Genomic DNA, 23,748 nt, shown 5'->3' with positions numbered 1-23,748 from the left:
AGAAGCGCTAGTTTTCTTATTAGCAAGAGACAAATCCAGTTGGAAAGTCAATCAGTTTTGTTTACGGGTGGGCACTTCTGCCAGTGCACTAGCCAATCGTATATGTACACATTAGTTCTCTCGTGCATGTGTTGAATGCGTCCATGTGAAATTGTCAATGAATAGGTACCTTTCCTGTGCACATTAGATTGTACCCAGGCCGGACCCGAGGTGAGTGTGACTTGCCAAATAAGAATTTTCTTCACAGACATTGCCTAACCGCGGATATATTTATCGAGTAGATATTGACGTTCGTGAAGTAAATTTGGAAGAAAATAAAACTTTGAAATAAAATCGAAGAAACAAACACGCAAATATAGCCAACAATTTAAAGCTAATTGAAAAATGTCTAAGCAGGCATGCTGTACTGGGCAATACTGCTGGTGCACACAATTTCAATCGAAAGATTTTTCATGCAATTGTTCTATTTAGCGTGAAATTACCAGTCAATGTATACATAAACATTGAGCAGGACATCGTAGATGAGCTGTTTCATCTCTCTCGTTTCATCAGCAACTCGTTTTTCAGGTAGATTCAATTAGTAGCAATTAAAGATTGCAGAACATCCTGATCACTGAACATCCTGACCAAATTCTTCCTCGTGTGTTGTGTCGTACTGGTTCTAATAAACCACGTTATATGGTTACCTTAGAAGGTATGACTTTTTTTGAAGGTGCACAACCATCTCATTTTCTCACGAGACGCCACTGGTTATCACTATTAATTGCATAGCTGCACATTGTCTAGTTTTTTGCATTTTCGTATGAAAATGTCGGTATCAAAAAGATAACAAAAATGTATCTTCCTATACCCGTCATAAAAAGCGCCTACTAGTTTTATAGTTTAAAAGTTAGTCAATTTTTTTTTATGTGGCACGACATCCCCAAGTGGGACAAGGCCTCTCTCCGAAGAGAGTTTGTGTGACCGAAAGACGGTATATTATAGATCGGTGGTCAGCCGTTCGTAATACCGGAGGATGCCAGACTCGAGATTCGATCCCACACCTGTGGTGTGGTGTTTTCTCGCGCTACCGCTGCGCCATGGGCACCCCCTAGTTAGTCAATTAGTGGACAGAAAAATAGAGCCTTAAATTTAGTTTCCTCTTGAACGAAAAGAAAATGTATTCCAATAGTTGTGAAAATTAAAAAAAAAGTACACAGGGTTCGTACGTTTTTACGTTGAATTAAAACAAATTGCCTCTTCTCTTGTTCTTTACGTACCAATATTCAGATAAATTACATCCTACTGGAAAGGTTTTAGCGTACCTGACAGTGATCGGTGCTAATTTTTATTTTGTAATCATTGGGAATATTTTAGTGGATATTTGTTCGTTGGTGCGGCGCCTTCCGTATCTTGGCCAACACGTTAAAGAAAAACTGGACGCCCGATCGGTGTCCTCGGGAGCGCTCTGGTGAACTCGCTCTAACGCGCTAGAGCGAGTCCTTTCGTTTTAGTACAGTTAGTAGCTAAGTTGCCCGAGGTTACTTGCTTTATTAAGGTGCTTGTGCACCAAGGTCGCCTCAAGGTTATTGTGTTGGGTATCAGGAAAAATAATCACGGATTGCTAGATACATAAGCGGTACAGTTACATGCAGCAGGGCATCGCTAAATTCCGGTATCGATTTGATAACATCTATTGGGTATCTTTAACCGTCATAAAAAAATGCTAAACTGTTTATTTGATTTTTTTTATACGTAATCCAAATAGATTAAAATAAAAAAAAACATTTTTCCAAGTTTATCGATTTGACACCGAGGTTTAACGATGCCCTGATGGGTTTAACGGTTTATTAAGCACCAATTAAATTTCGGTGTTTAAAGGTATATTCAACTTGCTTAATGATGCTTACGCTATCCATAGAAAAATCCTGTAATCTGATCTTTCCGACAAATTTACCGACTAAATGTAACCTTTTACACCTGTTCCTGCGTAAAAGACGGTGGCCAACCTATTATTCTCTGAGGTCGAAATCGGTGCGTTTAATTAACCCTGGTTTTTTTCCGATACCTAGCACAATTACAGTTTTAGTTATGAAGCAGCAAGAGCATTTACAAATATAGAACAGCATTTAAAAATATCTTCCGAGGATAATAGTGTAGTGGTATATTCATCATCTTTGGTTCTAATAAATATAAAAGGAAAATTTACTTTGTGCCACATACTGTTTTCAACGCTATTAAATATTTTCGAAAGAAACAGATTTATTATTGCAAAGTAAACTCAAAGGATACCACTGCAAGCCATTCGCCTAGCCATTTAGCCACAATATCCTAGTGTTGGATTATAATTCTTTCCACCAACACAACGCACCAAGTTAAATAGTAATCGTCGATTAAACCAGAAACACTGGAAATAAGTTGCTGGATCGTTGCTGTTCGGAAAATTTCCCGGACGGGGGCATCTGTAGACGCACTCGCCAAACGTAGATCCAGTAATGAAATTGAAGGTGGCTCCTATCGGGCACTGAAACACGATGGGTTTTTGTCCAGAACCAGCACAGAAACCGAAGTAACGCTTCGAAAGGCCGTATCGCACATTGCCTACGAAGTTTGCACTACATTGTAGAGTAATGCAGCGCGAGAATACATTTTCTTTGGCGCACAACTGGACTGCTTCATTGAAGACGTATCCAACGGGACACGCGTATACGGACGATGTATCTCCGACGTTAGCACAAATGTGATAAATATGGCAATTACTGGCATCTGATTGTTTGGCATAAACCAAAAAAAAGATGAAAAAGAATTAGCAAAATCAGATTTTAGTTAGTGCCATGAAATCAAAAAGTACTTTTCTACAAACCTGGAAACTTTCCTACAGCTGAGCAAATCACGGCCGAATTTTGCATGTCTTCGTCGCATATGTCCGCAATGGGTACATTCGAACAACTATCGGATGTTGTGCCATGGATGCAGTAGGGCTGATCCGTTGGGCAAAGCACTGTTTGACTTGGACCTAAACACACCCGAAGTGTGGTGCAACTGTCGCAAACGATCTGCTTTGTTCCATCGCACACGCCAGATGCTCTTCTCGCCCTTGTATTAGGAACTGTTTCGTTTAAAAGAACCCCTACATCAAAGCCAACAACACTCGCTCCAGACTCTTGTAGTACCTGAGCAGGTGCCGAGGTAAACCCAGTGGCTATCAAAATAAAAAGGACAACTGCACAGAGTACCATTTCGATCTTCACTATTCTCGCTGATGTCCGTCGCTGCATTTATGAAAGAGTTCGAGTTTATCTGCGGTTATATTGAATGTCTGAATGATTCATCAAACATTTGTTGAAATAATTCTTCCGTGACAATACTTCATGCATATGCTAATCTCGTCTTCAACTTGCTTCAAACATCATGCCTTTATTTTATACAAGAAAATCGTTGAAAATGTTTTTTATCAAAGTGTAAATAATTGTGATGCCATTATGAGAGCTATATCAGCTATATCAGTCTCATCATACTTCTAGCTATATCAGTCCAACTCAGCACGGGTTCGTTCCAAGGCGATCGACTACCACGAACTTCATCTTGTGAAAGCGTCGAATTCGCCAACTTGTAGTATAAGCGTAGCCTGGACTCCGGCACACAGGTTGACGCAATTTACCTGGACATTGCGGACACTTACTATTAAATCTTTGTATTGTTCGATTGTGCGTTCGGTACTAGAATATGCTAGTGTTGTATGGTGTCCTTCTGCTGCCATCCGATCTCAGGGGATTGAGACCATTCAGAAAAAAGCAACACGTTATGCCATTAGGTTGCGGCCTTGGGGGGCAGGGGATACCCTCCCTTCGTACGAGGCTAGGTGCCTGCTACTCGACCTACAACAGTTGGCAACGCGGCGTAAGACAGCTCAGTATTTATAGCAGGACTTATTAATAACCAACTTGACGCTCCCAACTTGTTGAGTGAAATACATTTTTCGACGCCAGAAGTCTTCGGCCTCAACAGTTTCTAAGTGTAAGGCATTTTCGTACAAATTTCGGCTGCGGCAATGAGGACCTCTTTATGTGACTCTCTGCGTTCGCGTTTTTCCTAATTTTGTAATATAGTTCATAAGTGTTCATGTAGACAAACAATGTCCGATGGACCTAATAAATAATAAACACATTTTATAAAACAATAAAAATGATATGAATGAATTTATTTTTTTTAATTTTTTTTTTATTTTTATTTTAACCATAATGACTTTATCTCAATCTTACCTCTTTCACTTAGTGATGCGATATGATAGTACATAGTACACAAGTTTTAGCCTATGTTCAACCGACTACAATTATGTTAAATGTGTTTTAAAACAAAAATTTTCCATGCTATTGTACACTTTATATAATGTACGAAAATATGGTTTTTATTGATTGCGTTGAGAAAACACAACACCGTCATTGTGTCGATAAAATACAATACCTTAACGTTGAATTGAAAACGGTGTTTGTAGGACAATCTACTTCTGTGTAAACAAGACGTCCGTTCGAAATGTAACACTGAAAGTAGGAGTTTGGATTGTTACTATTCGGGTAGTTTCCTTGGCCCGTACAAGAGTAAACACATTCACCATAAGGTAAGGAAGCTGAAAAGAACGTAAAAAGAGCTCCGTTCGGACATCGGTATACTTGAGCTGGTAAATTTTGTCCGTCGCATATGGCATAATATCGACGACTGGTGCCATACAATACATAAGCAGGACTTCCAACAACACACCGAACTGTGACACAAGCTGTCGATGAGAGTTGGCGCAAGCATGCAAAAGTCGTTATATCGAACACGTATCCAGGAGCGCATCTGTACACGTTAGAAATACTGTTGACGGCAAGACACACATGATAAACATTGCAATTGTTGGGATCTGAAAATGTAGTTTTTGTTGACTTTATATAAATTCCCATTGTACCAGAGTTAATACGCAGACCTGGGAAAACTCCTGACGATGAGCATGTGAATGGTTGGCTTGCTGTTGATGCGCGACACTCATCGGAAGGTATTGGTCCACATCGATCCCCTGCAGTTAATGCGGTGCAGTATGCATCGCTTCCACATGGTATGGAAACGTCGATTTCTTGTACACCAAAACATGGTTTCCGAGATGTACATGAATCACATATAAAGTTTTTAATTCCATCACAGTTTTGCCTAACAAACGCTCTGCTGTTGAGAGCCACACTTTTTTTTTCTGCCACTTGAGCATAGCTTTTTTCACCAATCAGACATATCACCGACAGTAGCAAAGCAAACTGCATTTCGAAATAAGAGTTGATGTGAATCTAAACGATCCACTTAAATAGTTTACCGGCGAGAAACGCGTTACGATGCATCGGACACGTGACAAATCCTCTTATCTAGAAACAATATCATCTCAGTGCCGTCTTAACAAGGGCTAACAGTACAAATATGCAGATAGCGCTTAGCTCGAATCTACGACCTCATAGCTACGATAGCTTCGTAGCTCCATAGAGTTTCTCCTCTTCATCTTTGTCTACGGTAGGGGCTTGATCGTTACTACCCACACAACACATATGCATGTAAATCGAATATCAACTTGAAATAATCATACTTCTATGCAATATGATTGAATCGTAAATGATGCAAAAATAATGCCTATACGTACAAAAGTGGAGGCGTTAACCGTACATTGTTTAAAATGTATATGTTTAGTCGTATATTTTCTAACTCGGCATCATATACGACTTACGATATACATCAGATGTACATTGCTCGTATATCTATACGTACGCATAAAGAAAATCGTATAACATTCTTAATCGGCATCATATGCAACAAAGAATATACATTGCTCGTACATTGTCTATGCATAATGCGATTCCGATTCGAAATATACTAATATGAGATTCAATTTATTCAACTTAATACGACTTTGTGTTGTGTGGGCGGGGTTAAATGTTGTAGCATGCCAATGCTGTACAGCTTAAAATCCAACACCACAGAAGTACCGTGTTTTTGTTCAGCCTGGAGCACAATGAACTCTCCGTTTCATAAACAAATTTAGTGCATAACCTAAGCCTCGAAAACAACAAGATCCCGCCTCAAAACAAACAAAACCCATTTCGATAAAACCTCAACTCAGAACCAACAGCAAAACCCCCAAAACTGCAATCTAGGCAAATTGATAGACCGACGCACCTAGCGATGCGATACCCGTAAACAAGTTGCGACACGATTGTGCGCGAGCATTGCACCTAAGTAATATGACTCATGGCAAACCGGTGTATGAAAAACAGGGCACCGGCGGGCTTGGGCATTTGAGCCAAGTAAACATGACCCACGGCTGGCCGGATGTTATGAAACAGGCAGATAGGTTTGCGCAATCGACGTCAATAACCTAACCATGAGCTGAGGCAAGGTGATGGACTCTCCTGCCTTCTATTCAACATCGCTCTGGAAGGTGTCATGAGAAGCGCGGGCTTCGACATCCGTGGCACGATTTTCACCCGCTCTCTCCAATTCCTCGGCTTCGCGGATGACATCGACATCATCGGGCGGAACACTAGGACGGTGTGCGAGGCGTACACCCGACTGAAACGCGAGGCCGCAAGGATTGGACTAATGATCAATGCGACGAAAACAAAGTACCTGCTCGTCGGAGGCTCTGACAGTGACAGAGCCAGGCTGGGGAGCAGTGTATCAGTGGACGGCGACGAACTTGAGGTAGTAGAGGAGTTTTGCTACCTCGGCACTGTCGTAACTCCGGACAACAACGTGAGCTGTGAAATCCGGAGGCGCATTGTTCAGGGGAATCGTGCCTACTATGGACTCCACAAACTCCTGCGGTCCAGATGGCTTCTCCCGCACACGAAATGTGTCATATACCGCACGCTGATAAGACCGGTCGTTCTCTATGGGCATGAATCCTGGACTCTGCTCACGGAGGACGCCAACGCCCTCGCAGTCTTCGAGAGGCGCGTGCTCCGGTCTATCTTTGGCGGTGTGTACGAGCAGGGCGTGTGGAGGAGAAGAACGAACCACGAGTTAGCTGAGCTGTATGGCGAGCCGGACATCCTGACGGTGGCGAAGGCCGGCAGGATTCGTTGGTTGGGGCATGTCATGAGGATGCCGGACTCATGCCCCACCAAGAAGGTGCTCACCAGCGACCCGCCCGGCACGAGACGACGAGGAGCTCAGCGAGCTCGGTGGATGGACCAAGTGGAGCAGAACCTGCGAGACATCGGATGCGACCGGGGTTGGAGGGCTGCAGCCATGGACCGAGCTACCTGGAGAACGATTGGTGACCAGGCCATGTCAGCACGACGTGCTCAACTGCGAGCGGGCCATTGAAGAAGAAGAAGAACCTAACCATGATTGAAAACACCAAAAATATCTAACCAGCATTTATAGAACCGATAAACAAATTTTGTAAACTAGGTCAGCCTCAAAACCAACACTTATCCAACTACCTGTAAACTAGCTTTAAGAAACAGTACAAAATAAATCGATGCCGAATAGAGAGGAGGACTATTCTGCGGACACTGACCGGACGTGGTCGTAATACCCGTCGCGTATCTAGTGAACTAAAATATCTGTTTTCCCTAGTTTTCATCTAAGTTCCGGCTACACGATGACATAAAGTGGTTTTACGCACTATTCGTAGATGATGAACAGTGGGTGACCACGAGTTATGGATTCGGTTTATCCACCACAATATAGGTACACGGTCTGTATGACTTGGACGTACCAGAATAGGAGTTGGGTAAGAGAGCATATGCAGCCTTTAAGCGGCGTCGGATTCTTTGCCATTCACAACCTTCAACCTTGATTATATTATTATTATTATATTTTTCCTAAGTTATCATATAAACGGTACGAAATGTCTGAACGGTCTTGATATCCATCAGAATTTGCTTTCACTAATTCAATTTCGGAGCAATGTAAACTCTAATTTCTTAGTTAACACGTTAAGCGCTATGCCCAAATTGCACTGCATTCCGTTCTGCCAGCAATTCGTAGAAACGCCGGCCTATCTAACGGGTTCTGTCGGTCCCCACGGGGCCGACGTAGCGCTTAACGTGTTAAGTCTCTGATGCTTGCTCCGTCCAGAGCCACAGTTTAAGGACTATACCTGCTCAGATCTGTGTCTGTGCATCCTCCTCTCGAACATGACTTTCACAATGTCTTAAAAGCAGTGTTGTGTAGTTCGTTGTCCTATGCATACAATTTAGAATACCACAATTCAGACAATATTTAAAGTTGGCTAGTAGTAGGTCCATGCATTATATTAACCCTTGTATTGAAAAATATCTCTTTAAAGAAATGTTTTTTTTTACATCATAAACGTCCTTGCCCAAAACATTCCTCATTTGTGTTCACAGTTTGTCTAATTGCATAATTTGGATGTGCTACGGGATATAATTTATAATTTTGAAATTATCTTATCTAGCAAACCTAACAGACTTTGCCAGAAGCTCGGCTTGTCTTATCTGAAATTGCAATGCGTCTGCAAGACTTTATAAAATAGACGGCAGAGTAAAGTTTGGGTAGCAGAACCAATTGTAGATGAAAAGAGTGGTGTCCTAGGTACCATCTGCAAGAAAATGTCGAAACTACTTTTAATTTCGGTGGCTTCACTGTTTGCGATAGTTTGTGGCGTTGTAAGTAAAGATCTCTTTTAAAATTGATGTCTTAGTTAAAGGTATGATGACTGTTTTAAGATTCTTCCGTCGGATTTACCAATAAGCATCCCGCGAAAGAGGACTACGATTCCCGTTTTAGATTCGGTGGAAACCAAATCTACCAACAGTTGTCGTGGATTGCGTATCGACTGTGGAAGCTGCACTAGTGTTATGGTGAGCATACTTTGCAATAAGAAGTTTCGGACAATATAATGCGCATTCCTAACATGGTTGAAAATGTTAATTACAGATTTGCAACTATCAGAACCAGACTGTAGGTGGATATGATTGTGCTTCGACAGATCCAACGCGTCCTTACTGCACTAAAGCAGGTGTTTGTTCCAGTACAATTGATGATAGTTGTCAAATACAAAGCGACCTATGTCCATCGACATCAAAATATTACCCAGGTAAATTCTCTGGGAAAACTACGGGAGTTAAGTTCACAACACAACCATTACTATAATTTAAGTATTGTCGCAATTATGCTTTTCAGATCCGGCCAATTGTGCAAATGCGTTGTATTGCAATGATGAATATTACGCTTCAAAAACTAGTGCTCCATCATCGGGATATGTCTTCAACTATTCTTCACAAACATGGTCCTTACGCCGATCTCCGGCTGACTGCTTCGAAATCAATTGCTTCGCCGCGGGAAAACAAAATACATGGACCGCATATAAACCAGATCCTAAACTCAGCATTTATTGCGGCACATACGGTCCAATGATTTTTGAGTGTTCCGGAATAAATTACATTTTCAACGAATCCAAGAAGCAATGCGAGTTCTCCTGTGTAAAAGAAGGGTCTTTTCCACATCCAACCGAGACAAAGCTGTACTACTTATGCCTCCCGACAACAAATGGAAAGGTGAGCAAAACTTTACCAGGGCCCACGTGCCTTTTAATAAACTAGATTTTTATATTTTCAGCTTCAATTTTTTGAACAATCTTGCCCTGGTAGTCTAACCTTTAATAAAGCTTCGTTGAAATGTGGCTAAAAAAAGAAATAAAATCAATCCATACGAATTGAACATTGCTTATGGCAAACAAACAAAAATTAACTCAGTTTCATTTTCAAAAAGAAATGTTGCGGTTGGTACTCCATTCAATGGATATGTTTTTGAACATGAAACACCCATATTTTTAAAGATGCGATTTTCTTACAAGCGAACCAACGACTAACTTTTGTCAAAATATAACGCTAATAGTAAGTTAATTCAACGGAAAGCATCATCAGTCGAGTGCCTCTCCAATGTTGAATGTTGATGGTTACGAAATATGTCAAACTCAAATTATTTAAATAAAATTGATTTTCTACAACATGACGGACGTTTTTACATTAAAAATGCGTATAGAATGAAAATACAAACATAATCTATCCCAGAAGTTATGCATACATCTTAGAACATTATGTATGCTATTTCATAGGAATGTAACATCACGACATCCCGTGGTGTTTCCTCGCGCTACCGCTGCACCATGGGCACCCTTCTTTTACTTATTTACGCTGTGTCAAATTCAGGCTTGTTTGATAGCATTTGTTCACAATGCCTAGAATGGTTCAATCTTACACGGTTTCTAGACTGCACTGTTGCGTCATGCGACGTCGCCTAACAGGCCCTCAACTCCATCCAAAAAAATGTGATAGAAATCAAGCGAGGATGTTTTTGTATGAAGTTCAGTGCCTGTACTCTAGAAACCGTGTTACATTGAATTTCGTACAAGAAAAGATATATCCAAATTTCAATTCTAACTCATACCACGAGCAATAAGAAATTTGAATAGAACACTTGTGTCAAATTTCCAATTTATTTCATTTGATATTATAGCCGAATTTGCATTTTTTAAACTCATTATGTGTAATACATATTCGTCCTATTGCTACACTGCGTCCCAAAATGATAGCCTCACCCAGTTTTTCATAACTGTCACTTGTCGACTTGTTGCTTTCAATGCAACCAAAGGTTGCCGTAGGACAAAAAACGATTTCTGGTTTAATGTGCACAAAAATGCTGTGTTGCGAGCTTTGAATTCATGTTCTGATATTGTAAGAGAGTCCATGAAGAAAGTTTCTGCCCTCAAACTTCACCAAAAAGTCGCTAGATTGGAGTTTGCTACAGAACATATGACATGGAAGAATGAGTGGAGAAACGTAAGTAGTCGCTTTGTAGTCTTGTTCAAATTTTAAAATATTAATTCATGTTAGGTGGATTATATTGATGAAAAAAAGTTAAATATTGATGGATCATATGGTTACATCCATTACCGGCGAGATTTGAGACGAAAGCACGATTTTTCTACCGTCGCAATTTTGAAGGTGAATCAGTCATGATTTGGGCTGCGTTCAGCGGTCTTAGTAGAAGTGAATTGGCCATTATCCCAACACGTATGAACAGCGATATGTTTATCGACATCCTGCACAATCATTTAAAGCCTTATCTGGAAAATCACAACACTCAACAGCTCATTTTTGAGCAAGAAAATGCTGCCGTGCACGCAAGCAAGACAACAAGAACTCACCATGCACGATCTAGTATCGAAACAATGTCTTAGCCAGCCGTTTCCCCAGACCTTAATCCAAAAGAGAATGTTTGTGGAAGGCTAGTTCAAGAGATTTATGAAGATGGGAGACATTACGAGACCCTAAAGGACCTTAAACTTGCTATCCGAAATGCTTGGCGTTCCTTATCAGTAAATACGTTAGAAAAATTATCGGAGATCATGCCATCAAGAATTTTCCAAGCAATAAATCGTAATGGGAGACCCACTGATTATTAAATCATGACTTTTGAATCCATTCATGCTATTTTTGTTGATAATTTAATCAAAATCCTAAGTGAGGCTATCATTTTGGGACACCACTGATTTTGGTTTCTTGGTACTAAAGGGATTGTTCTCTCGTTTTCTTCAACAATATTTATGCAAAGTAGTCGTTTTATACTTACAAATATTTGTGAATTTTTTGGAAAAATTTATATGCTCGGTATTGGCCCTGCACAGAAAAAACTAGGTGAGGCTATCATTTTGGGACGCAGTGTATTTAGTGAATCCAGTGCTCTGGAAGCGATGATTCCTTGATGCGATTTATTCAACAACCAATTGATCTTCGTTGTACTTGCAAGTTTGGTGTCATTTGTTAAAATAGTCGCACAAAATGTATTAGAATCAATAGAAAATTAAAACAATAAAAATGAAAATTAAACAATAAAAATAAAAAGATATGTCTTGTCGTTGTATGTCGTTATGACGAAAGCATTGCCAGCGTCACCAAACCAGTTTTCTCACAGGTAAAGGCGTTTGGCTTGTGTGATGGTGTTTAATTTCTAATACGATTATGCTTAATGATTCTGCAAGAAAGCAATATTTTTGTAGTATACAGGAACATAAATTAACAGTGTGTGTATTTAAGCTACTAGAATACCACTTGACATGTGGTGATATGTTTTGCAAGGTTTAAAATATATTGCCTGTTTATAGCTTCATTTCACTTACATCCAGATGTGTTTATCTGCATTATCTATGTGGCGTACTAGTATCATAAGTGAGATAAAGAAGTGACAATGCGAAAGAAAAACCATTTAAATACATATGATCTTGTACTACGATGGTAGTTTAACAGCGTTGGCGGAGTAAGACGAAACTACAATGAAGAATTTGGCGTTCGTGGTGGTAGTCATTGTCGCCGTAGTGCAAGTGGAGGTCTAGTAAATTTGTTATAGTTTGTTTGTGTGTTTTATCCAAATGTAGGTTTTTTATGTTACTCTTTTTAGGCTTTTACTGGGCTTGGCCCCGTGAAGTCAAAACATAACATACTAGAAAAATGTGAGGAGAATACAGAAAGGCAAAGGTGTAAGGATTGCTTGACGGTGGACATCTGCAGCTACGATAATTTTCGACTAGCTCAGTATCGCTGCAAGGATGTTAATCCTTTAAAACCTTACTGCACTGGAAAGGGCGAATGTACGGATAAATTGCCAGCGGGGGATGATTGTACAGGAAAGGATGACTTATGCCCTGAAGAGGCAGGATATTATCCAGGTCTGATGCACAGTTGGAAAGGATTTTTTAATTGAAAGATAGCTGATTGTGTTTTAAAATACATTCCTTACAGATCCTACAAACTGCACCCGCTACTTAATTTGTGATTCAAACCAGAAAGCCTATGCTCAGACTTGTGCTGTAGCTAACAATGTTTACCAACAAGAAACTGCTTCTTGTATCTTAAAACGACGCTCCTCAGACTGTTTCCAAGTGGACTGTAAAGCGGCGAAGAATTTGGAAAAATGGTTCCAATATACACCGTCTCCGCAGTTTTATTTTCTTTGCTCGGCGGCAGGCCCTTTTATGTCAAAGTGTCCAGAAAATGAGATTTTCGATGTGAACACAAAGCAATGCGAGTTTCAATGTTCAAGCGTGGGTCGGTTCCCTTATCCTGGCGAAGAAAAAAAGTACTACGAATGCGTTGAAACTAGCACCTCGAAGGTAATTCAATACATATATCGTCCCTTGGTTGGCATATCATATTGATCGTTTTTTAATTCTTATATTTTTCAGATACAAAAGTTTGAGCAAACATGCCCAGGAACAATGATTTTTAAGTATGATGATGAGAAACCACCAAATAGTAGGTGTGTGGTGGGCCCATAAAGCAAAAACAAAACTTCAATGTTTGTCGTTTTCTAGTGACAATATTGTCATATGTAAACTTTGCAAATTTTGAATTAAAATGGGTGTGTTATTTAGAAAAGAAAAACAATATGATTTGTCTTGTCCTTTGCACCACTTCTTCTTCTTTTCTGGCTCGCTCACAGTTGAGCACGTCGTGCTGACACGGCCTGGTCACCAATCGTTTTCCAGGTAGCTCGGTCCATGGCTGCAGCTCTCCAACCCCGGTCGCATCCGATGTCTCGCAGGTTCTGCTCGATTTGGTCCCTCCACCGAACTCGCGGAGCTCCTCGTCGTCTCGTGCCGGGCGGGTCGCTGGTGAGCACCTTCTTGGTGGGGCATGAGTCCGGCTTACTCATGACATGCCCCAACGACCGGTCTTATCAGCTTGCGGTGTATGGCACACTTCGTGCGTGGGAGGAGCCATCTGGACCGCAGGAGTTTGTGGAATCCATAGTAGGCACGATTCCCCTGAACAATGCGCCTCCGGATTTCGCGGCTCACGTTGTTGTCCGGAGTTACGACAGTGCCGAGATAGCAAAACTCCTCTACTACCTCTAGTTCGTCGCCGTCCACTGATACACTGCTTCCCAGCCTGGCTCTGTCACTGTCAGAGCCTCCGACGGGCAGGTACTTAGTTTTCGCCGCATTGATCATCAATTCAATCCTTGCGGCCTCGCGGTTCAGTCGCGTGTACGCCTCGCACACCGTCCTAGTGTTCCGCCCGATGATGTCGATGTTATCCGCGAAACAGAGGAATTGGAGAGAGCGGGTGAAAATCGTGCCACGGATGTCGAAGCCCGCGCTTCTCATGACACCTTCCAGAGCGATGTTGAATAGAAGGCAGGAGAATCCATCACCTTGCCTCAGACCTCGGTGAGATTCGATAGGATCCGACAACATGTTCGAAATCCTCACCTTACCCAGCACCCCCTCCATTAGGGGCTCTAGCTGCCATACCATGGTCTTCCATAGCTCCTTCCTGTCTATGGTATCGTAGGACGCCTTGAAGTCGATGAAGAGGTGGTGCGTCGAGATCTGGTGCTCTAGGCACTTCTGGAGGATCTGCCGTAGAGTGAAGATCTGGTCGGTGGTGGATTTGCCTCCAACAAACCCAGCTTGGGACTTGGACTGTGATGGCTCGAAAGTTGTCACAGTCAATTCTGTCACCCTTTTTGTACACTGGATGGATGACACCCAGCTTCCAGTCCTCCGGTATCTTTTCCTGCTACCAGATTTTTACAATTATCTGGTGCATACTGACGGCAAGCTCTACCGAACCCATCTTGAATAGTTCTGCCTTCTTTGTTCTGTTTCAGCTGCTGATTTCGTCCAAGGATGGTGGGAGCACATCGTCATCTACCTCCAGACTAATGAGCTGCTCGACTCCCCTAATTCCGCTCCGTTTAGGTGTCCGTTGAAGTAGCACTTCCACCTTTCGATCACTTCTCGCTCGTCCATAAGAACGTTGCCCTCGTCGTCTCGACACATTGCGATGTTTGACGTGTAGCCGCCTCGTGGCTTCCTCAACATCCTGTAGAACTGGCGAGTTTCCCCCGACTGAGTTAGCTGCTCCATTAGTTGTTCGCTGGTTCGAGCCGCTCCTAACATGGAGAACAGACTCTCCGGGATGGACTAGTAGCAAGTAGCAGTCCATTCCACCTCTCAATTCAACCTTGCCGCCCATCCACCCAGGGGGGTGGGTTTCCCCGTGTACCCAAGCTTGGATATTTAAACGACAAATTTCCGTTCTGTACGTCGCGGACGTATTGAGTAGGAGTTGAGGAGGAAAGCATATGGTAGCCTTCAGGAGGCGCAGCAATACAGCATCTAAATAAGATATCCATAAAAGTAAACGTCGATGGGCTTCCAATCTACAAGAGCTCAAAGGACGAGTTATGGCCAATACTTTTCAATATAGAAGAAGCTTCAAGTATACAACCAATGGTAATAGGGATCTATTGCGGAAAAAGTAAGCCCAGTAATGTCGGCTTATTTCTGAACCCATTCGTCGCTGAAATGGAGGATGTGCTGAAGCATGGTGTGGTGATCAATGGCCACACTTTTGCAGTCTCCATTCGTGACTTTATATGTGTCACGTTGGAAGGGCTTAGAAGCCAGAACTTTTCTGCACTATATTTTTATTGTCATTTTGAAACTTTTTCTTCCTGCCGATGTTTATGAACATTTTTATCATTATCATCACAGAGTGCAGTTGCTATATGTTCATCTAATGAGTATGCACATTTTCTCGATTTGACAAATTCGCTTCTTTTGCACTTCGTTGACTGTTACGGACATACATATGGAAATGAGTTCATAGGAAGTAATGTTCACAATTTAAGTCATTTGGTAGACGACGTAAAACGCTTTGGCATATTGTCTAATTTTAGTGCATATCCTCTCGAAAGTAAATTGTATCAGATTAAAAATTTAATTCGATCTGGATATAAACCGTTGGCACAAATAGCTTTTAGCGCATCAACGAAATCTATGAATTCGGTGAACAAAAATTCCCTACACAATCTTCAAATCCACAATTAAAGCAGCCAATTGTGAAAAAAAGTAATATCGCTAGCAATTCAACTGATATTAATATCGCCAAATATGTATGCGTCGAGTTTGAGGATTATTGTTTGAAAAATGATAGCAAAAATAAGTGGTTCTTAACTAAAGAAAATTAAATAGTAGAAATGAAATATGGTTTAGAGTCCAATGATACTATTTCGATTCACAGAATACCAGTCAACGATCTGAGGTTATTTTTCGAAAAACCAATAAGATCCTCCTATTTAAACATTTATGTTTCATCTTTGACACAAAATTCGCAAATTCGCAAAATTCGCAAAATGCTCGAAATTCGTCTTGATTTCATTTAAACATTTACAAATTTTAATTCCGCAAGCATAGAACTGTTCAACGGACACATTAAACGGAGGCCTGTGATTGGTCGGCCCGAACCGGTCGAAATAACCGGTTCATAACCGGTTCTCCAAAACGGTTCTTCAAGGTCATAAAAGGTCATAAATCGTAATTCACCGGGGTCTGTTCTAGAGAGAAAAAAATAATTAAAAAAAAACATCTAAAAAACAGTGACAAGAAAAAGTGGCCACTTAAGCTATTTATTAATATACATAAAAACAAATAATAAGAAATACATCTTAATATTTAATCTGCCCTCCTTTAGCTTTTAACACTTGTTGAAGGCGCTTTGGCATGCTCTGCACTAGGTTTTTAAGGTGTTCGGGATTTAATTTATCCCAAGCGCGCAAAAGAGCCTCAAAATATTGATTTTTGTTTAAAACACCAGTCTTGTTCACCCTGGAATCAAGAATTGCCCAAAAATTCTCAATCGGGTTAAGATCCGGGCCCTGAGGAGGCCATTCCAACAGTTTTATCCGGCAAGACCGGAAGAAAGACTTCGTCTTCTTGGCAGTATGTCGAACTTGGAACCGCCGGGCTGCGTGGAACTTGCCCCCGCCGGGAGAACGAACTTCTCTTCAAGGCCCGTCAGGATCAGTGAAATCTCCAGATTTTGTTGCAGGATGTTTATGTTTATGTTGTAATCTTCAGTTTTAACACCGTTAATGTTCCCAAGGCTCCCCCCCCCCCCACGGGACGAAAAACAACCCCAGACCACCATATTGCCTCCCTAATGGCATACTGTGCCCTAGATGTGGCGAACCTGGAGCATTGCCTCCTTCGATCTGCGCTGTATACGTTCATGCCATCTTCGATTAAAAAGTTCAAATTTTGATTGGTTAGACCACTGAACCGTTTTCCAGTACTCTAGAGGCAGAGCAGCATGTTCCTCAGCGAGCTTAAGACGCTTGGCCTTATTGGTCATGCTCACATAAAGAAGCCTCCTAGCAAGTCTGCTCTGTAACCCGTATGCAACAAGCCGACGACGGATAGTTCTTTCAAAAACTGATGAGTGAAGTGTTTCCATGACCTCTCTGACAGTTACTTTTGGATTTTTTTGATCTCACGAATGATCTTAGTGTCCATGCGTGCATCTGTTTTGCACATGTCTCCCCTACCAGGGCAATCCGCCTACGTTTAAAATTTCATTGTGATTTTTCCTACCGCTGCCTTGTGGATTTCGTGCTTTGAATGAATTACTTTAATGTAAATGAATGTCATAAAACATATTTTATGCAATGTAATTTCTTGTAACACTCAAATTAATGAGATACCAAAACCTGATATTAACAAATTGTATATCTACAACCAAACATGAATTAAACACGTGATCATACATGTATAAATATCAGAAATGGTGCTAACAAACCTAAAAAATATTAAAACGCAATAAATTGGTTAGCCCTCAATGGAAAAGTTTATGCAAAACTCGAAATTTCAAAGTGGCCACTTTTTCTTGTCACTGTTTTTTTAGATACTTTTTTTTATTATTTTTTTCTCAAAATCAAAATATGTTTGTTTTCGCTTACTCATTAGTGGATCTTATATGAAATATGTAAATCAATACACGAAAAATACTTGCAGTATATTTAGTTGGATTGAGAAAAAAATATTGAGCGAAAATCAACAAAATTCGAAGTGTCCACTTCTTCCTGCCGGTCACTGTAGATGATGTAGAGATGTAGCGGAGAAAGTGCTGTTATAAAAGCTACACTATCGTCGGCACCAGTTTGGAATCGTTGATGGTATTGTGAATGACCAGAAAAGCCATCCATTCCTCAAATACACAACAACATCAAGAGAGGTGAAAGAAGCCTCCCGGCTCAAAGCCTCTATAAAATATACACAACAACAACAACAACAACATCAAATTAACAGTTGAAATATTATGTGCATATATGTTTCTCGTATTTCATCCTTCATATGTACTAGCCGCTCAACCGTAATGGTAAAAGAGTAAATGAGGCCCCGGGCTAGATTCTCCTCTTCCTACTGGTTCACATTAAGCGCCTGAAGCTATGCAAAGCGCGACGCATGCATACTTTTCAAATATTTGATCGCTAACGGTTCGCTTAAAAGAACATAACGGTTTAAACTAATCACGCAGTGGAGGTTGAATGCGGGTTAATATACTTTTACATGTTAAGTTACTGTAAGTTACTAGTAACTAAACTATACCACACATGATGGACAGCATGAAACAATGAGTTTAGTCGAAGAAATTAGTTGGAAACGGCGGCGCGCCCGCAGCGAGCGTAGCGAGCGGACTGCGCTAGGTCTACCGAAAAAGAGAGTTTGTTATAGTTTTGAGAAATAAGGGGGGCCCATGGGCCCCCCTCATACCGCACCCCTAGGTTGATTGCGTAGCCGAAATTAACGGTACACACTACGATTCAAATACTCGTAGGTTGAATTTAACGAATTAATGTATCACCAATTGCATACTTTCAGTTTAAACGTCCACAAGAGGTGTACCTACGATCGAAAACATGGCGGCCGGGGCCTCATTTACTCTTTTACCATGTATATGTTTAGTTGTATATTTTCCAAGTCGGCATCATATACGACTTACGATATACATCAGATGTACATTGCTCGTATATCTATACGTACGCATAAAGAAAATCGTATAACATTCTTAATCGGCATCGTATGCAACAAAGAATATACATTTCTCGTATATTGTCTATGCATAATGCGATTCCGATTCGAAATATACTAATATGAGATTCAATTTATTCAACTAAATACGACTTCGTGTTGTGTGGGCAGTGACCCTAACGCTATTTTCTGTTACATCGATGGATGATGGAGTGCTTAGCTTTTTGGCCTTTTGTAATTCTTTATAAGTAGGAAAACGTGACGGGTTTGCTTTGTGGTTTCGTACTGAGCTTTTGATAGATTATAATCTATCAAAAATTCAAAAGCTTCTTCTCCAGTCACAGGCATCTTTGAACTTTCCCTTGAGTAAAACGATTCACAAAGTAGTCTTCCTAACACATTAACAACCCGATAATTGCTTTCTTTTCTTGCCATTCTCCTTGCCATTTCAAGCACTAAACTGTACTTCTAAACTGTAATTATCATCCAACAATTATTATTCGGCGGCGCTTCTGACGCTTGCAAACTTCCTTCAAGGGTTTCCGTGACCTACGTAGGGTTGGCTCAACATTTTCAACGTTATGATCATATGTTTCCACTATTGTTGTTATCTTTGAAAAAATCCGTTATGTTTAACTCAGAGTTCATCCATACTGCAGTAGTACGATCGAACTTAGCTGTAGAGTGGTGAGCTTTGGTGTAAGCTGTTTTTGCTTTAACTAGAATCGACCGGATGCGAATAATTAGTGCTGGTTGATTTAGTCTGCAGGCTAAATTTTCAAAATTCAATACATGTTTAACATTGTCGTTGACTGATCGATCAATCCCTACCATGGTTATCTATCCACTAGAAGAATTATAAACACACTGAGAAAAACAAAACGATTACACTCTGTTGACAGATATGATATGATGAAGAACTTAACTGTTTAAATCATGTTTGTTTTTAAATCATTTTCATTGTTTTTTCATAGAGACCAGGAACGATTAGTAGAGTATTTTTTCGAAAATTCGGTTTGGGGTTGATCCGGTGGTGAAACTTTGCTAAATAATTCAAAATTAGTTAAATTTTGTTTCTCAACATTGCCATTAAGCAATCAATAAAAGTTAGCTTGCGTGGACCATTTTTATGACTTTTTTAATTTTGACAGATTATTTCCCGAAATATACTCGTCCTAAAAGACTCAAAATTTGGATTGGTCTTAGTTAACTTGTCTACTTCAAGGAAATGTAACTGAAATTATCATATTATTCATCGCCTAATGTCTACTTTTTCCCCATAGTGGCGCAGTCCAAGAAGGGTGACCACAATGGTTACGGAGAAGTGATCGAATGGCTCTTTGACCTAGGTGTACTAAGTTAAGTTAAGATTTATTCAGGAATGGAATGGAAACTATGCTCAAGAAATGTGTCCAAAACCGATCAATGTTCTACGCAAGATACCTTATATATTAGCATAAGGAGTATCATATGAAATACAAATATGTTTACATTTATGAGGAAGGCTTTCAACGTGAACTATATTTCGCATATGTATATTTGGCTGATGTTGTTGATTGATTTGATTAGAAACAATTTACACGCGTTGCTTGCTTCAATAGAAAGTGAACGAAGTAGGTCATTCTCAAACAACGGTGTTAAGCACTAAACACCCACTGCCACATAAAAAGCGGTGGAACATGAGGCCGATTGAGTGTTCAAACATTGATCAGTCGTGGTTGATCTCGTTGGTAAAAATGCTGAACTCAGTGGATCCAGGATTTTTGTTTCTAGTAAGTCATCAACGTTAAATTTCACCGAAGCATGCGGTTTTATCCACAGGGTTCTCTTCCTTCTAGGTCGTGTTGATAGTGGTATCGTACGGTCAGGAAATATATCCTGACTCTATAGAGTCAAGTGCAGAAGAATCTTTTGGTGTTTTCGAAGACAATATCCTGCAGAATGGTGAACCAGCTGGTTCATTTTGGCAGGCTCCAAAGAAAAACGAGCAGCTTTCGCCAGCGTTCACAGACAAATCATTGTCAGGAAATTGTACTGGAACATCAGCAATCGCGTGTACTGGTTGCCGCCGCGTGCGTGTATGTATTCCTGGAATAAGAGACCCATCGATGTTGCCAGAAATCAACTGTCCTCCGTCGACCTACTGCCATACCCTAGCATTTGATATGGGAGGCGCTTGTCTTGCTACAATAGACCCACAGTTTCCAGAGTGTAGAGGAACCGCTGATAACAGTAACAGCGGACAAGGAACGGGAAGTGATTTATGCACGGGATTGGGAGTCTTTCCGGATCCGTCAGACTGCCACCGTTTCAATCTGTGTACGTCAATTGGAGGTTTCGCTCGCAAGTATAAGTGTCCATCTAACTATGTGTACAACTCCCAGAAGAAATCCTGCAGCAAAAGTAGCCGTTGTCGCAAAATACAGTGTCACCCAAACGTGGGATCTAGCTTTGTCGGATATCCGCAGGATCCCAAGTATTACGCCTATTGCAACTATGAACGTAGTGGATCACAACGTGTATTGAAAAGTATTGTTATGTATCGATGTAGTGCAGGCTCAGAGTTCAATGACTTAGCAAACGGCTGCGTATTCAAGTGTCCTCGAGAAGGATTTTTCCGTAAGCCCGGATATCCATCGCGTTTCTATTGGTGTCGCAAGGTACGAGGGAATCTATTCGGTTATGAACAGGCTTGCCCGTGGCCGGGTTCCTCTTTTAATCATAAGCTAGGAATTTGCATACCACCACCGTTAACGACTACCATGGCCCCCATTACACCAATTACAACTGCACCGACGGTTGCTACCGATTCCTCATCAACCTCAGCAACTACACAACCCGCTCCTACAACGACTCCATTAGCAGATTCACCACTGGTTTTACCTCCATGGCCGCAGTTTTCTTCTCTGCCTGTATCATCACTAATACAGTAAATCTTCTTCAAGTTTTCTAGAGCATTCATAACATATAAATAAACCAAAATGGCATGTAACTGCAAAAATTTGATCTTTTTCTTCATGTAATGTTTGAAGTGGTATCAGATAATCATTTAGTAAGTAATAACTTATACAAATAGAAACCTTGAAAATGCCAGTAACAATACAACACAGTCGATATTTTTGATAAAATGTTATTTGGTAAAATTACACACTAAGACATTTAAAAATCACCATTCTGTGGATATTAATGCTTTGGCGTCTGCATAAATTTACGGTGTCGCAATGCTTTACGACCTTCGCGTTTGCACCAGTTCCTCCGTATTTGGCCGCCCTGTTTAATCATTCTTTTTATTTCTTTTATTGAATTTATGTACGAACAGAACCGCGCCCTGCCACCATGAAATTTGTTCACATTCCATTTGATGTTTGTCTACATCCAGTAGAATGTGGCGCGTGCCACGCGACAGCTGTACGAAATAATAAGTAACGAATAAACTATTTACCCAATTTATCGTCGTTCACATAACATGTTACATCAGAATAAAAGGTTGAAACTCGCCTGATGAAAGTGAAGATTGAGAAATTGGTTTACCTATTTTGCAAAATATATGTGGGTTGGTCAATCAATAAATCTATATAAGCTGTCCCAACGAACTTCGCCTCGTCCAATGTTGATAACACGCTCATATTGAAATAACAAAGTACTGGAACTCAAAGAAAGCCCGTTATGTTCGGTGATGTCGACACATATCAATAACAGAACCATCTTTAGGATACGGCATATCAGGCAAATTAAAAGAATATACAATTCTGCTAAACGACTCTTGACTTCGTCTTCACTTACAACACGAACAAACAATGTATGTGAGTGCAATGATCCAATGACATCAGTTGATTAAAGGCAGCTAAAATTGCACCTATACTCAACCAATCATAGATTCGATACTATGTGGCAAAGTTCAAATAAGCATTTGTAATGAGTTCAATTTTCGATGAAGTGTATTGCAAAATAGCAGGGGGAACTTGTTCATTTCTAGTTCCTAGGTGTCCTAGTGCAGGAACACGCACGATACAATTCACGATCCAGTACAGATCTAATTAGACAATTCTGATTTTCATTTTGTAATTTTGGAACTTTTCGTTTTCCCTAAATTTTGTTTGGCCCAAAAGGAACAATTGATCCCAAAGCATCGTTAAAATTGAGTTTCTTAGTTTAAGTTGTAAATTGTATATTTGATTTTATTTTATGGAAAAATCCATAAAATATAGAGTTTGTGAAGTTTGTGATGATTGCATAGGACCACCCAGTTAACCATTGACATAATTGTGATATTTAAATACCATAAATTTCTTTCCAAAATGACAAAGTGAAATTTAGACAGAACGAGTGCATTTTTTTATTATCCTTCCACGAACCAGCTATTCTTTGCAGTATTTATTATTTGTTTTACTATTCGTGCGTGGAATTTTTACACTTACAGATGTGGAGAACATCCTTCTTTGCGAGGATAGTTTGACTCAAATATTTCAACTTCTACAGATTTTTGTCAACTTTATGAGAGTCTATCAATGAAAAAGATTTGTTGCTTTGTTTAGAAGAACTTTACAATGTTTGAAGCATCCTGTATAAACTATCTCCACGATGTCGTAAGTTATTGTACTTTTTCAGAATAGCGTTATTTGCTCCTTTCCCTATTATTTTTCAGTCGATGAAGGTTTCCGTGTCTTTAAAAGGTCATAAACGGAAGGGAACACAAAAACATAAATTCTCTCGCTAAACGCATGTATGTGTGTTTATTTTTGTTTTGTTTTTTTTTGTTTCACATAGTATCTTGAAGCCTCTCAGTTGGGTCAATCAAAATTAGACAGAAGACCACCATTCTCTTAACACGGGTGTTGCTGCTATTGTTTTTATTGGACTATACAAATTGAGCTTTTTTACCACTTACAAAATGATATGCT

General features: G+C 40.3%; 5 protein-coding genes across 5 annotated transcripts; 3 read left to right on the top strand and 2 right to left on the bottom strand.

Annotated features, from left to right (window-relative positions):
• Positions 1 to 2,255: 2,255 nt before the first annotated feature.
• Positions 2,256 to 4,275, bottom strand: LOC131271199 (uncharacterized). Its single transcript, XM_058272593.1, has 3 exons — positions 4,242 to 4,275; positions 2,843 to 3,088; positions 2,256 to 2,745 (listed from the first exon to the last, which is right to left on the bottom strand). The coding sequence occupies exons 1-3, from the start codon at positions 4,273 to 4,275 to the stop codon at positions 2,297 to 2,299; spliced, it is 729 nt and encodes a 242-aa protein (XP_058128576.1). The 3' UTR covers positions 2,256 to 2,296.
• On the bottom strand, positions 4,222 to 5,273 carry LOC131271198 (uncharacterized). The gene is made up of 2 exons (XM_058272592.1): positions 4,946 to 5,273; positions 4,222 to 4,882 (listed from the first exon to the last, which is right to left on the bottom strand). Exons 1-2 carry the CDS (start codon positions 5,271 to 5,273, stop codon positions 4,419 to 4,421), a joined length of 792 nt encoding a protein of 263 aa, XP_058128575.1. The 3' UTR covers positions 4,222 to 4,418.
• Positions 5,274 to 6,239: 966 nt separating this feature from the next.
• Positions 6,240 to 9,632, top strand: LOC131271197 (uncharacterized). The gene is made up of 5 exons (XM_058272591.1): positions 6,240 to 6,259; positions 8,786 to 8,831; positions 8,908 to 9,067; positions 9,154 to 9,527; positions 9,621 to 9,632. Exons 1-5 carry the CDS (start codon positions 6,240 to 6,242, stop codon positions 9,630 to 9,632), a joined length of 612 nt encoding a protein of 203 aa, XP_058128574.1.
• Positions 9,633 to 12,304: 2,672 nt separating this feature from the next.
• On the top strand, positions 12,305 to 20,210 carry LOC131271196 (uncharacterized). Its single transcript, XM_058272590.1, has 5 exons — positions 12,305 to 12,358; positions 12,430 to 12,697; positions 12,771 to 13,141; positions 13,214 to 13,283; positions 20,131 to 20,210. The coding sequence occupies exons 1-5, from the start codon at positions 12,305 to 12,307 to the stop codon at positions 20,208 to 20,210; spliced, it is 843 nt and encodes a 280-aa protein (XP_058128573.1).
• Positions 20,211 to 20,526: 316 nt separating this feature from the next.
• LOC131271195 (uncharacterized) lies at positions 20,527 to 21,780 on the top strand. The gene is made up of 2 exons (XM_058272589.1): positions 20,527 to 20,619; positions 20,686 to 21,780. The coding sequence occupies exons 1-2, from the start codon at positions 20,527 to 20,529 to the stop codon at positions 21,778 to 21,780; spliced, it is 1,188 nt and encodes a 395-aa protein (XP_058128572.1).
• The last annotated feature ends 1,968 nt before the right edge of the window (positions 21,781 to 23,748 follow it).

The sequence above is a fragment of the Anopheles coustani genome, unplaced genomic scaffold (genome assembly GCF_943734705.1).
Source record: "Anopheles coustani unplaced genomic scaffold, idAnoCousDA_361_x.2 scaffold_12_ctg1, whole genome shotgun sequence".
In the NCBI taxonomy this organism is placed as follows: domain Eukaryota; kingdom Metazoa; phylum Arthropoda; class Insecta; order Diptera; family Culicidae; genus Anopheles; species Anopheles coustani.
This window is presented reverse-complemented; position numbering and strand designations above follow the sequence as displayed.

Coding starts and splice junctions, on each gene's coding strand:
- LOC131271199 (XM_058272593.1), bottom strand. CDS start 4,275: ATGTACTATCATATCGCATCACTAAGTGAAAGAG. Junction 3,089..4,241: donor CGCATCACTAAGTGAAAGAG/GTAAGATTGAGA, acceptor TAAACGAAACAG/TTCCTAATACAAGGGCGAGA. Junction 2,746..2,842: donor AGCTGTAGGAAAGTTTCCAG/GTTTGTAGAAAA, acceptor CCAAACAATCAG/ATGCCAGTAATTGCCATATT.
- LOC131271198 (XM_058272592.1), bottom strand. CDS start 5,273: ATGCAGTTTGCTTTGCTACTGTCGGTGATATGTCTGATTGGTGAAAAA. Junction 4,883..4,945: donor ATCGTCAGGAGTTTTCCCAG/GTCTGCGTATTA, acceptor CTACATTTTCAG/ATCCCAACAATTGCAATGTT.
- LOC131271197 (XM_058272591.1), top strand. CDS start 6,240: ATGACTCATGGCAAACCGGT. Junction 8,832..8,907: donor GAAGCTGCACTAGTGTTATG/GTGAGCATACTT, acceptor TGTTAATTACAG/ATTTGCAACTATCAGAACCA. Junction 9,068..9,153: donor GACATCAAAATATTACCCAG/GTAAATTCTCTG, acceptor TATGCTTTTCAG/ATCCGGCCAATTGTGCAAAT.
- LOC131271196 (XM_058272590.1), top strand. CDS start 12,305: ATGAAGAATTTGGCGTTCGTGGTGGTAGTCATTGTCGCCGTAGTGCAA. Junction 12,698..12,770: donor AGAGGCAGGATATTATCCAG/GTCTGATGCACA, acceptor CATTCCTTACAG/ATCCTACAAACTGCACCCGC. Junction 13,142..13,213: donor TTGAAACTAGCACCTCGAAG/GTAATTCAATAC, acceptor TATATTTTTCAG/ATACAAAAGTTTGAGCAAAC.
- LOC131271195 (XM_058272589.1), top strand. CDS start 20,527: ATGAGGCCGATTGAGTGTTCAAACATTGATCAGTCGTGGTTGATCTCG. Junction 20,620..20,685: donor ATCCAGGATTTTTGTTTCTA/GTAAGTCATCAA, acceptor TCTTCCTTCTAG/GTCGTGTTGATAGTGGTATC.